The sequence below is a fragment of the Chelonoidis abingdonii genome, chromosome 2 (assembly GCF_003597395.2).
Source record: "Chelonoidis abingdonii isolate Lonesome George chromosome 2, CheloAbing_2.0, whole genome shotgun sequence".
NCBI lineage: Eukaryota > Metazoa > Chordata > Testudines > Testudinidae > Chelonoidis > Chelonoidis abingdonii.
This window is the reverse complement of record NC_133770.1, coordinates 63,655,328-63,668,866: the sequence shown is the minus strand read 5'-3', so window position 1 is coordinate 63,668,866 and position 13,539 is coordinate 63,655,328. Positions and strand designations below refer to the sequence as shown.

Here is a 13,539-nt window from a genome sequence, read left to right as displayed (position 1 = left end):
GGAACATTGTCCTGGTCTTGGGTTGAATTTTCCTTGGAATGAAAGGAATTAGCCATCTTATGTACTCTAATTTACTAGCTAACTGACAAATAATATTATAGTCACTGTTAACTTTGGAATACGGGGGAAAATATCAACTTATAACCTGGAATATGCAGCTACAATAAGTGAGGTTTGTAGCTATTGAATTGATAAATACACAATGAAGGATTTGAGAACAAATCAAGTGAAGCATTACCACATGCTAATACCATGCATATTAGAAAGAGTAAGTGGTGGTGTTATAATCTATTTTTTTTGGATATGGGGGAAAGGAAAATAGATTTGTTTGTTTCCATACTGAGCTTCCTTCTGTCACATAAGGAGCATAGAACCACAGTAACATTTGTAGTGAGCTTTGAAAATGTAAGAAGTGTTACCTAGTTGTTGGTTGTTGTATGTTGAGTTCTATTAAATAGATAACAAGTTAGGTGTTTCTGAAATGAGTTAAATAATTATTCCAATGTTTTCATGAGACTTTTTTTTTCATTAAAATATCTTGTATGCAAATTTGGGCCCTTCTTAAAGTAAGGAATTAATAATGTTGCCTAGAACTTGGATTAACATGAGCAATGCAATACTTATATTGTTCTGCCAGCACACCTTGATTCTGACCTGCAAAGCTGCTGCTATTCTAGTTCTGGGATTCTTTTAGGCAGTATTTGTATACTGATCTGAATTGTGTGATGTTCCACTTATAAAAACACAGAAATTGCTATACTGAATAAAATCAATAGACCTCTAGTCCAGTATCTTGTCTGGCAGTGTCCATAGTTAGGTGCTCCAGAGTCAGATGTAAGAATCTCACAGCAGGCAGATTTGGAATAATCTGTCCCCTCACATCTGGAGTCCTGATCACTATTAGAGTGGGTTAAGCCCTGAAGCATTAAGTTAAATATTCCTTCCAAAATTATTATTATTAACTCTAGATATATTTTATTTCCCATAAACATCCAATCACTTTTGAATCTTGCTAATTTCTTGGTCTACACATCTTCTCGTGGCAATGAGTTCCACAGTTTAATTATGCATTTAGTGAAAAATATTTCCTTTTACCGATTTTGAATTTTCCATCTTTTCAGGCCGCTGAATGTCATTTTGGCGTGTGTGGTATTTGTTTGTTTCCTGGGACAGAGTGGGAACATCTGTTCTCTCTTCTCTATACCATCCATTTGTTTTATATACTTTCATTATATCACTCTTGATCATCTCCTTTCTAAGGCAAGTAATCTCAGTCTTTTCAATCTTTCCTCATGTATGAGTTTCTTGTTGCCCGTCTCTAAACTCTGCAATATCCTCTTTGAGATGGGGTGACCAGTACTGCACACTGAGCTCCAGATGAGGGGACACTATTGATTTACATAAAGCATTATCTCACTATTCACCATTTCATTCCTCATGCCTCCTGATATCTTGTTGCTTCTCTGACCACAGCTGCACATTGAAGAGGAGGTCTTCACTGAGCTGTTTACAATGACACCCAGGTTCCTTTACAAGGTGGATAGTCAGTTTAGCAATATGAAGAGTTTAAAATTTCCCCATCAATGCATCCGAAGAAGTGGGCTGTAGCCCACGAAAGCTTATGCTCAAATAAATTTGTTAGCCTCTAAGGTGCCACAGGTACTCCTGTTCTTTTTGTGGATACAGACTAACACGGCTGCTACTCTGAAACCTCCAATCTTCATTACTTTGTGTATATCAACCATGAACTTCGTTTGCTTTCATGTTTTCCATTCACCTAGTTAGTTTAGGTCTCTTTTGAAGTTAATCACAATCTGCTCTGGTCCTGAATAACCTAAATAATTTTGTATCCTCTGCATTGTGCTACCTCATTGCTCATCTCCCTTTTCAGATCATTTGAAAAATACTGAACCTATTAGTCTTTGTGGTATGAACAAATGTGCACAAAGGACTAGAATGAGGCCACACAGGATACCTCTGGTGACTTTTTTGTAAATGATTTTAACCTATGTTTCAATAAATAAATGACTTACCTTTCTCTTACTGCTATCTTTGGTTACAGATAATGACATTATCCTTCTATCTTACAGAATTTGTCCAGACGAATTTCAAATCCATATCTGGAAAACCCTTCAAGCAAGGTATTTTTAAAACTTCATTTTAATTCCACATTCTGAAAGACTTAGAAGGAAGAAATATTTGTTTTGTTTCATTTGCTTAATCCTGGCTTTTGAGTAATTTATGAATATAGTCTGCGGTTAGAGCCACTTGTACAATTTTTGGCTTGTCTACATTGGAAAACTTTTACCAATATAGATAAATCTAACTACTGTGGTGTAAACCCAGATGTAGACTTACATCACACCAGTTTTAATCACATTAATACCAGTTTAACTTAATTCAGTAGCTTTTTGTGTATTTAAGTGTTCTAACTTTCTGTATCTAGATAAACAAGCAATTTCTCTTTTCATTTTAGATTTATGGAGAGAGTTCTTCATGTGCTGGGAGAGCTCTCAGGAATATTTTTACCGTTCAAGCTTCTGACCTGATTAAAGACAGAGTGTACCTTACAGGAATTTGCAGGTAACAAAGTTAATTTGCTCTAATTAACCCACATTGATTTCTATCCACCCCGCAAAAAAATAATGATTTAAAGAAAAAATCGGATTTTTTTGATGATGCTTTTTTCCTCAAAAAGCATATCTAAAGATAGATACATTATAGCTCAAAGATATGTCATCATGGAATAGAGATTATAAATTCTAATTCTATAGTATGAGACAATATATTCATGTAATGTTTAAGAAAAGTTTTGTAAATGAGTTCCAATAGTTCAAGGATTAGGGACCCAATTTTACGGGGTTCCAGGGGCTTGTGTATAGATTATATAGGTTAATCTTTCTATCTACCCAGTGGGGCTCAGTCTAGAACAGATGTAGGCAAACTGTGGTCTGCGGGCCACATCTGGCCTGCGGGAGCGTCTGACCTGGCCCCTGAGCTCCCAGCTGGGGAGCCTAGTCCCCGCCCCCTCCCCTGCTGTGTCCCTTTCCCACAGCCATGCCGCTGCACGGGCTGCGCTCTGGTTCACTGCTCCCACTGGACAGCATGGGGAGTGCAGCTAGCTCTGGCTGGGTGTCACGGGTGCAAGCTCCTGCTGCTGGTAAGAGAGTCGCGGGGAAGGAGGGGACAGTCGGGGAGGAGAGAGTGGTGGAATGGGGCGGAGGTTTTGGGGAGTTGGTCAGGGGATGGGGAACAGAGAGGGTTGGAAGTGGGAGTCCCGGGAGCTCTGTCAGGGGGTGGGGATGTGGATAGGGGTTGGGAGGGCAGTCGGGGACAAGAAATGGGGGATTGGAAAAGGGGGTGGGATCCCAGGGGGAAGTTAGGAGGTGGGGGGCCCTGGGAGGGGGTGGTCAGGAGATGAGGAGCAGAGGGCAGTTGGATAGGGGGTGGGAGTCCCGGGAAGGGGTGGTCAGAGGACAGGGGTGTGGATAGGGGTCGGGGCAGTCAGGGGACAGGGAGCAGGGGGGTTGGAATGGGGGGTGGCGGTCCTGGGAGGGGGCGGTCAGGGGACAAGGAGCAGGGGGGTTGGATGGGTTGGGGGTTTTGAGGGGGGCAGTCAGGGGCAGGAAGTGGGAGGGGGCGGATAGGGGGCGGGGGGGCAGGCTGTTTGGGGAGGCGCAGCCTTCCGTACCCAGCTCTTACAGTTGCACAACCCCGATGTGGCCCTCTGGCCAAAAAGTTTGCCTATCCATGGTCTACAAGGTACCATCAGAGATGCTTAGTTTTGTAGTTCTCAAACTGTGGATTTGTCTCTCCAGAGATAACATGCTTGTTAACAGCAAAAATGTTTTAAATAAATAACTAAATAATACATAGAGGTGAGAAATAACTGACCTCAACCCTATTGTCCCTCTGCAAATTCGTGTACACAGAGTTAATCCCTTACCTCTCTCTAAAAGTGTAAAGTGGAGAATCGGAGTGGTTAAGTGACTTCCACCAGTTCACTGGTATGACTTTTGGGTACTCAGCGTATGTTCAACATTTCTTTTAAGCCCAATGATGAGAACTTTGACTGTGACAGTGCAATCTATTTTTTCATGATTTTGTTCACAAACTGTCATCATATTAGTACGGTTCTTGATATAGTGCTCAAAACAGTCCACTACTGATAGAGTTAGCTTGATTCCTCCCACTTTTTTTCAGAGCATCTGCTGCAAAGTGGTTGTTATGGAAGTATTTTGCAACAACATTAGCCTTTATTTCTGGATCACTGAAGTCTTTGGCTAGTAGGTGCATCAAACGAGCACTGCAACCATATGTTGTTAGCTTGGGACACTCTCTTCTAAATAATTTCTTCTCATTTGGATACATTTGCAGCATTGTCTGTGACCAAGCTGTGTACTAGACATTTGATTTTTTTTTCCAGTTTGTTATAGCTTTTACTGCTACTTTTTGTGTGTGCATTTCCTGATGTATCAATTGTTTCTGTAAGGAAGATATTCCCTTCTTCTGTTGTCACACAAGCACATACAACAGGATACAACCATCAAGACTCAGGTTAACAATTTCACCCTCTAGACCTTTTGCATACTGCTCAATTTCTCTTTCATACACTTTATCCAGCAGTCTGCCTGCGACATCTGCTCTGTTGGGTGGACTGTATCCTGGTCTTAATGGCTGAACCATGTTAATGAAGTGTGGGCTCTCAATCATACGGAAAGGAGAGTTTGTTGCATAAACAAACCAGGCAATTTTTTCATCAGTTACCTCTTTTTGTAATCTGCTGGTTCTTGTCACAAACTGATTCTATTGTTGTTTCTGGATGATGGAGATTTTTTTTCCTTTTTGCTAAAGGTGATCTACTGTGACTATGTGACATACATTGTGTGACTGAAACACTATAGAAAATGAGTGTGATCTTGAAGGTGGGTAGTCTTCAGAATCCTGTAGGTTGAGGATGGATTCTCCTAAACAAAATAAGTTAATGCAGTTATTTAATTATTACCATGCTGCTCATTTAGTATTACTCATTGCATTCACTGACACTCAGTACTACTTTAAAGGTGAAATTGTAAAAGGAAGATCTGCCTCTTTCAGCTATTTATTTTTTTATCACAACTGCATCTAAAATAACAGTACCATAGAGTAACAACTATATTTTTTGCTCAAACATGAGAATTCAAGAATAGTCCACAAGGAAGACAGGCAGTCCTTAAGAAAATAGTATGAAATAAAAGTTTACCAACCTGAAGATCCTGCATGTTCAGACATGTTCCTTTCATCATCTTCAATGCAGCTTCCTCCTGAGAAGAAACACTTTTTGTGGTGATGTTTCATTTGGGCAACCAGGCCTTGTGTTTTTATTGCACGTTTTGCATCCATGGTTATCTTAACCACAGGTATGCCGAAACTGGGTCTCTTTTACAGCCTGCTGCCATTATCGGTTTTCCCTTCTAGTGACAGAATGGTATGGCAGATCTCAGGTTCGGGTTCTGTAGTTTCCGCATCGAAATGTTGCTCTTTTAAGACTTCAGAAAGCAAGCTCCACACCTCGTTCCTCTCAGATTTTGGAATGCACTTCAGATTCTTAAACCTTGGGTCGAATGTTATAGCTATTTTTAGAAATCTCACATTGGTACCTTCTTTGCATTTTGTCAAATATGCAGTGACAGTGTTTTGTAAATCAAACAACATGTGCTGGGTCATCATCTGAGACTATTATAACATGAAATATATGGCAGAATGCAGGTAAAACTGAACAGTAGACATACAATTCTCCCCATGGAGTTCGGTCACAAATTTAATTTGAAAAAAATATTGCTTTAAACGAACCTCATCAGCATGGAAGCGTGTCCTTTGGAATGGTGGCTGATACATAAAGGGGCATACAAATGTTTAGCATATCTGACACTTAAATACCTTGCAGTGCCAGCTACAAAAGTGGCATGTGAATGCCTCTTCTCACTTTCAGGTGACATTGTAAATAAGAAGCAGGCAGCAGTATCTCCCATAAAGGTCAACAAACTTGTTTGTCTTAGCAGTTGGCTGAACAAGAAGTAGGACTGAGCGAACTTGTAGGCTCTAAAGTTTAAAGTTGTTTTGTTTTTTGAGTGCAGTTATGTAACAAAAAAAAATAATCCACGTATGTAAGTTACACTTACAATAGAGATTGCACTACAGTATTTGTATAAGGTGAATTGAAAAATACTTTATCATTTTTACAGTGCAAATATTTGTAATAAAAATGAAGTCAGTATTGTACACTTTGTATTCTGTGTTGTAATAGAAATCAATATATTTGAAAATGTAGAAAAGCATTCAAAAATATTTAATACATTTCAGTTGGTATTGTATTGTTTAACAGTGCAATTAATCGCGATCAATTTTTTTAATCGCAGTTAATTTTCTTAGTTAATTGCGAGAGTTAATTGCAATTAATCAACCACCCTAGTCTGTTTACAAAGTGATTCTGAGTGTAATTTACAGAATATCTTGACAGTGAAATGAAGAGTCTCCAACCACATCATGCTACAGTGCAAGTGTTCTTCCTATTTTTGGTTATGCAAAAATCACAGGTTTCTATGTGTTTAAAAATGAAATGCAGATTCTATTTATTTTTGTTGAATTTAAAAGTGAGGTTATTGCTTGCTAGTAATGCAGTGACACAAAGTAAATCCTAGTAAAAAGGCTGATCCCCAGTCCCAAGTCAGGACCATTTATATAATGCTTAGCTCTATGGCTTACATGTATATTTGAAGAATTTTAAGCCTGAGGCTGAAGGTTCAAATAACTTCAACTGTTAATATGGTTTGAGCTGGCTATTCCTACTTTAACATTCATTTATAAAAAAAAATATTATGTATACATAGCTATATCTCACATAGCCGCTGTTGAGGTGAAATATAATTTTTATTCGTCATGTGACATCCTTGTCTGTTAAGATGAGCAGACCCTTTGCATTACAACAATTTACAGGTACTTCAGATTGTTTGTGGGGAATAAATAATATTGCTTTATGTCCCAATTGGGAAGCCTCGGAGTTACAGGCAGGTATCTATGGACATCAGATGTTCATCATCCCATGAGGTAAATACATTTGCATGCCCAGTTAATACCTGCTGCACAGTGTTATGCAGTACACCTTATGACTGATTTTATGTATAGTCAAACACTCATGTTGTGGAACATAATATGAATTTTAAATAAATGTCCTGCCTTTTCTTAGGAGAAGCTGTGTTGGATCAGAACTGGTAGACTGGCTATTGAAGCACTGTCCTTTTGTTAAGTGCAGATCTACAGCAATTGGTGTATGGCAGCTCTTACTGGATATGGGAATTGTGTTATCAGGTCAGTGTTATGGAAACAAGTCCTACCGTGGTCAGTAAGGCATTTGTACATAGAATGAAATCTATGTTTGCTGGGACAGAGGAGGAAAAAGAAAAATGTAGATTGATTGATTTTTGTTTTTAATTTGGAGATCATGTCCTTTAATATTAATATGGTAAAGACTTATCCATGTGATGTTTCACTTAATAAATACAAGATATGAACTCGTTCAGATGCAGTTTTCTGTCTTCTGCTTTTGGAAATGCAATTACCTGTTTGCAGATCATGTGCATGTCTGTCAACCTATTTTTTTCTTCAGGTGCTTTGCATTGTTTTCAAAAAGTCAGCAGTTGCTTTGTCATTATAAATCACTGGTGCATCAGGTGTTTTCTTTAGTAACTAGTGTGTGTTTTTTTTTTTTCTTTTCCATGCCTAGAGAATACAGCTCAGTAGATGAAGAGAGATTTTCTACTCATTGACAACCATGTTGGGCCAAATTCACCCTTCCTCTCGCTGTGTTGCCCCACTGACTGCAGATTAAACTAGGGCAGAGTTTGGCCCAGAAGTCTGGGACACAGGTGTTGATGTTGATATCAGTAGCCACCTTCAGGGGTTTTTCCATAGGAAGACAGCTTCACATTGCATCCGAGACACCATAGCCACTGAATCAGTGCACCACCAGCCCATCCTGTCCGTGGGTGCCCCTTTCCTATCCATGACTATTTGGGTCTGTGCTAGTGAATTGACTCTTCTCCTTTCAAATAGAGGAATTTAGAAACCTTGTGCTTATGTAACCTACTGGGGAATGTATGTGTTAAAGGTTTCCTTTGGTGCCAGATCTGCTGAGGATAGGAGTCTATTACAGTGCAAGCTAGGAAGCCTTGACTCATTAGCTGTAGCAGCTCATTCTTTCATCTGTGGAGGTCTTGGTTCATTCCCTCCTGTGTTGGTTAAGAATCATCATGCTATCACATTCTCCTGCAGGATGGGCATTATGGTGCTGAGGGCCCTGTGTCCTGGCTCTTGCTAGCAGAAGTGGCATAATGCGGGACAGAATCTAGCCTGACCTTTTTTTTTAAAAGGGGTGAATTTACAATACGTGCATTGTGAAGGGAAAATGAATATTTAAAGTATTTGATCCCTTTAAGATTTTCCTTTTGTTCCTAAAGCTTTCCCTCCTCCTCTTTTCATGTATCCTTTTCTTCCTCTTGATCTTGCTATACTGCAGAAAGGCATTCACCAGAAGAAATGAGCTAGAGGCTAATGAAAGAACAATGCTCATAAATATGCTGGGTGAAAGACCTCTCTCTGACAGCTATGTCCCTTAAAGGCAGAGCTCTCTCTGTTCCTGAAGTATCCAGACTCCATTGCCTTAAATTCCAGGAACCTGGATGTTCAGTTACTGAGATTTTTTTTTCCTTTTGGCTGCATCACTTGGATGAAATTAATTAAAGCCAGACTGTATCTGATTTCTTCAAAGTTCAGTTTTAAGCATTTTGTCCTTGATGGTTGTCAAACTAAGCATTAAGTTAGCACTGAATATGTATATATATGGTATTGAGTAAAGTTGGTAGAAGAAACTTTAAAAGATATTTCATTTTATTTTTTCTAACAGTGGACAGACAACTCTATTTTCAAGACACTCATGTTTTCTACCAGTTCTCAGCTGATGAATGTACTTGTCTTTTCTGTGAATTCAAAAGAGATGAAGGATGGCAAAAAGGTGTAAAATTCTTGCTACAGCTAGTGCCTCTTACTTCTCCCAGGGCTGCTATATGCAATCTGTAAGTGCCTCTTCTTTGTAACTTTTTTGCTGAATGTAAATGCCTGGATTATAATGACAGACTATATACAAAATTATATATACATGCAACAGCTTCCATCTGAGTGTTGTTTCTTGTGCCAATAGGTTTGCTAAACTAAGCATCTAGAAAGTCACTGTGGTCATATGTGTAGGACGCCAGAGTGGGAGGTAGGAGACCTGGGTTCTAGTCCCAGTTCTGGCACTAGCTTGTTCTGAGGCCTTGGACAAGTCGTTTCGCTTTTTCTGTGCTTCTGCTTTCATCCTCACCAGGGCCGGCTTTGGCTTTTTTGCCACCCCAAGCAAAACAAAAAAACCCCTGTGGCACGGCTGGAGCAGCAAAGCAGGGGGAAAGAAAACAAACCAACCAACCTGCGGCGTGGCCGGAGCTAGGGTTCAGGGGGACTCCCTGCGCTGCAGACGTGCCCCAGCTAGCGGAGGAGAGGGCGAGGGAGTGGAGGGGGGAGAGAAAGAAGGGAGGTGGCCAGGGCTTCAGCGGGGCACTCGTGCCGCCTGCTGGGTGGGCTCCACACTGCTTCATTTGGCGGGGAGGGAAGGACATGGGCTGCTGGGCTTGCTGCAGACCTGGCACTGGCTGGGGCAGATGGAGCGTGCAGCCCGCTCCTAGCAGGGCTTCCCCTCCTCTGCACCACTGCTCCCTACAGGATTCCGTGACGTCCATGACAAAAATCTTAGCCTTAGAGTTATAACTATCCTCTTTGCTGTTAAAAAGAAACTCTTTTCTGTAACTTTTTTCCTTCCTTCTCAGATTTTAAGAGGATCTTCACTAAAGCAAATTTCTAGAAAATACTAGAAATGAGCATAAAGGGCCCATATGAAAGGACAAAACTTTTAAACTTATGTCCCTACATTTGAACGTATACATTTACTGTATATTTAGGCGTTAAAATAAATGCCTGACTTTTAGAGGCACTGAGTGCCTCTACTTTTTATTAAACTTAGTGGGACTTCATCTTGATTTCAATGGGAGCTGTGGTCCTAAGTACTTCTGAAAATCAGGCAATTTATTCATGATTGTTCACACTGGAAAGTTCTGATTCATAGGCTGTGTGAAGGATGATGGGAAGGGATATGATCTGATAATAGGTAGGATCTAGCTAAGGAGGCATTCCATTCGCGTGAACGTTGCTAGTGTCAAAGTCAGATTCAGGACTCACGCTTTCAGACCACTCTGTTTTATTAGCAAAGCGCTCTGCTAATACACCCAGAGAATGTGTGAGTACCATGCCAGGCTTAAACTACTTTATTTATACAGATGGGCGCAAACTTAACAAGATAACAAAGGGAACAGAACAGAACTGGGGCTAGACACACACGTCTTATTTCCTTATTAACTCTTACCGATCTCCTGCTAATGTCCCACCATTATCTTAAGGTATGGAACAATGGGTCCACTTAATGTTTCTCTTTCTGACAACTTTATTTCAACATACCTCATTCCTGCTTAAAGGAACATACAGCATTTCTTTAATCCATTCTACTTTTACAATCTAATTCATTCTACTTTCACACTAGAAAAGGCCAGTATTTTATAGTCTGCAGTTCTAGTATTAACTGTCATTTCTAGTGCAGTTACCCATCTTGTGTTGTACAATTATTTATTAATGTACATCTCCAGCTTTTTCCTGCTCACATTCTTAGACTGTGGTTTTCTTTTGGGAACATTGTCACTGAAGACTTTTACTCGTATGGCTTTGCCTGTCATACTGAGTTTTTCCTGAAGGAAGAGAGTTTTGAACCATGATGGTGGTCTCCAGAGTATGATATTAAATACAAAGTAGGTTTCTCCAATTTCAAAATTCTCAGTGCTTGATGTGAGTAATAGACTTTTTTGCTAAAATATAATTGTAAAAGGAATAACATGCCATGCAGGACAATGGCCAAAGTCACTGATTATCCTAGATAAACCCCAAAGTCATGTCTTGACTTGGTGAAAAATAATTCTAAAAACAATAACGTAGACTGAGATCTTTGAAAGCCTTTATCTGTATATGTGCTATATCCTTTTTAAATAAATGCTTCCACCTTGCTCAAGTTGACTGACTAAACCAGCGTTTCTCAAAGGCTGCCACCAGGGACTTTTCTTGCGGGCACAGCCTCCTGGATGGTGATTGGGGCAGGGGGAGGCAAAGGAGCAACCCCTCCCTCGGGGCCCCTAGCAGAGATTGGGCCCTTCCCTCTCTAGAGCCACTATGCTAGAGGAACAAGCAGCTGGTGTGAATTCCCCACCTTCCCGAGGGTGGCGAGACTTGGGCTTCCACCTTGAGCCCTCAGTGGCAGCTGGAGGGTTCTGGCCCTCCTCTCCCCCTGCATTGTCCCTGGCCCCCACTGCCTCCTCTGACCCTGGACTTCAGCCATGCAGCAGTGGCCTGTGTCCACTGGCTGCAGGTCTTTGGACTCTGGCCGTGGAGCCACAGAATCTGGCTGCTTGGCTTTGGCCACATGCTCCATTCCCCTACTGCGTGGTGATGGGTACTGGGCTCTGGCCACTGGGCTTCGGGCTTCAGCCCCCACCCCCAGTCGTGTGGTGGTAGGTGCTGGCCCCAGGCTCAGCCCCCCTCTATCACCCCAGCCCCCGATGCCTCCTCTGGCCTTCATCCATCACTCCTGGATTCCACTGCTTCCCCTGACATCCCCCAGCTGCATGGCCCCAGGCTTGCCCCTGCTGCATCCTCCAGACCCAAGTTTTGGCCATGACTGCAGGGCTCTGGCCCCAGGATCACCCCCATGACCCATGATCCCCACTGCCTCCTGTGGCTCCTCACCCCCTCATCCATCCTCCCCCGCCAGGTCCCCGTTGCCTCTCCCAGTGCCCCATTCAGGGCTTAATTTGTCAGGTGGCTTGCCAGGGCTCAGTAAATCTGCGGTGAAAAGTGATATTTGAATGTTTTTTAATATCACTTTTCACTACTTTCTAGATAGCTAGCTAGTCTGCTGCTGTGAAAAGTGATATTTGTATGTTTGTTATCACTTTTCACAGCAGCAGACTTGCTAGTAGTAAGTATAAAAAAAACAAAAAAACCACCACCCAAAACCAGGCAACTGAAAAAGCAAAAGAAACAACAATGAAAAAGACAAGAACATACAAAGCACCTTATTTGTGTTTCTATTCTAAGTCCAGTAAAAAATAGAGATAACTGTACATTATTTTTATTATTGAGTAAAAATAAAACCCCACATAAATAAAGTACAATGATTTGGACATGTATAGGCCCTACCAAATTTATGGTCCATTTTGGTCAATTGCACGGTCATAAGATTTTAAAAATCATAAATTTCATGATTTCAGCTATTTAAATCTGAAATTTCATAATGTTGCAAATGTAGGGGTCCTGACCCAAAAAAGGAGTTGGGGCTGGGAGTTGCAAGGTTATTGTAGGGGGAGTTGCAGTACTTCTACCCTTACTTCTGCACTGCTGCTGGTGGTGGCGCTGCCTTCAGAGCTGGGCAGCTGGAGAGTGACTGCTGCTCGCCGGGAGCCCAGCTCTGAAGGCAGAGTAGCTGTCAGCAGTTGTGCAGAAGTAAGGATGGCCTAGCATAGTACTGCCATCCTTATTTCTGTGCTTTTGCTGGTGGAGCGCTGCCTTCAGAGCTGGGCACCAGGCCAACAACTGCCGCTCTCCGGCTGCCCAGCTTTGAAGGCATGCAGGAGTAAGGGTGGCAATTCTGTGACCTTCTCCCCTAAAATCTTGTGACACCCCTCAATTCCCTTTTAAGTCAGGACCCCCAATTTGAGAAATGCTGGTCTACCCCATGAAATCTGTCTAGTCTAGGGTAAAAACACTCAAGCCTAGATTTCACAGGGAGGAGACCAGATTTTACAGTCCGTGATACATTTTTCATGGCTATGAATTTGGTAGGGCCCTATATATGTATATCTTTGTTTTTCCTGTAGCTAATTAAGTATTTTAGGAAAGTTTTTCTCTGACAATTTATCACACTACATATGAGGCCACCAAAAATTTGGTTGTGGGAACCCCTGGACTAAACTGAGCTCACTAAAGAGAATGAGGGATGAGTGGAAGTGTGGCAGAGAAGAGAGAAGGATGAAGAGAGATGGGGAGGGTAAATGGATCAACACTTTTTCTCCTTCCCTTGTTTCATTTGTTTTGTTCATACTAATTTTGGTATTCCACATCCTATTTTTTTCAAAGGTTAATTTGGTGCTGTAGCCCTACTCAATCTCTGATGTAATTCAATTGATAGCTTTCCACCAGGAATGATTTTTTTCTACAAAACTTAGGAGTGGGCTACTATGCTACGTATTATTTTGTTGACTCATGCAGACTTGAGCTATATGTTAATTCCATAGGAAAAAAACATTAAAATAAAATGAATGCCTGGAGTTTGTGGAGTCCTTACCCACCCATATGAGCACTTGTGCAGATAAA

At 41.2% G+C, this 13,539-nt stretch overlaps 1 protein-coding gene across 1 annotated transcript in view; it reads left to right on the top strand.

Annotated features, from left to right (window-relative positions):
• Positions 1 to 202: 202 nt before the first annotated feature.
• LOC142046255 (rap guanine nucleotide exchange factor 5-like) overlaps positions 203 to 13,539 on the top strand; it is a 92,643-nt gene continuing 79,306 nt past the window's right edge. Inside the window, exons 1-5 of the mRNA XM_075061991.1 lie at positions 203 to 268; positions 2,091 to 2,141; positions 2,477 to 2,583; positions 7,226 to 7,347; positions 8,942 to 9,110. Coding sequence (XP_074918092.1) covers positions 203 to 268; positions 2,091 to 2,141; positions 2,477 to 2,583; positions 7,226 to 7,347; positions 8,942 to 9,110 — 515 coding nt within the window. The remainder of the gene's footprint in view (positions 269 to 2,090; positions 2,142 to 2,476; positions 2,584 to 7,225; positions 7,348 to 8,941; positions 9,111 to 13,539) is intronic.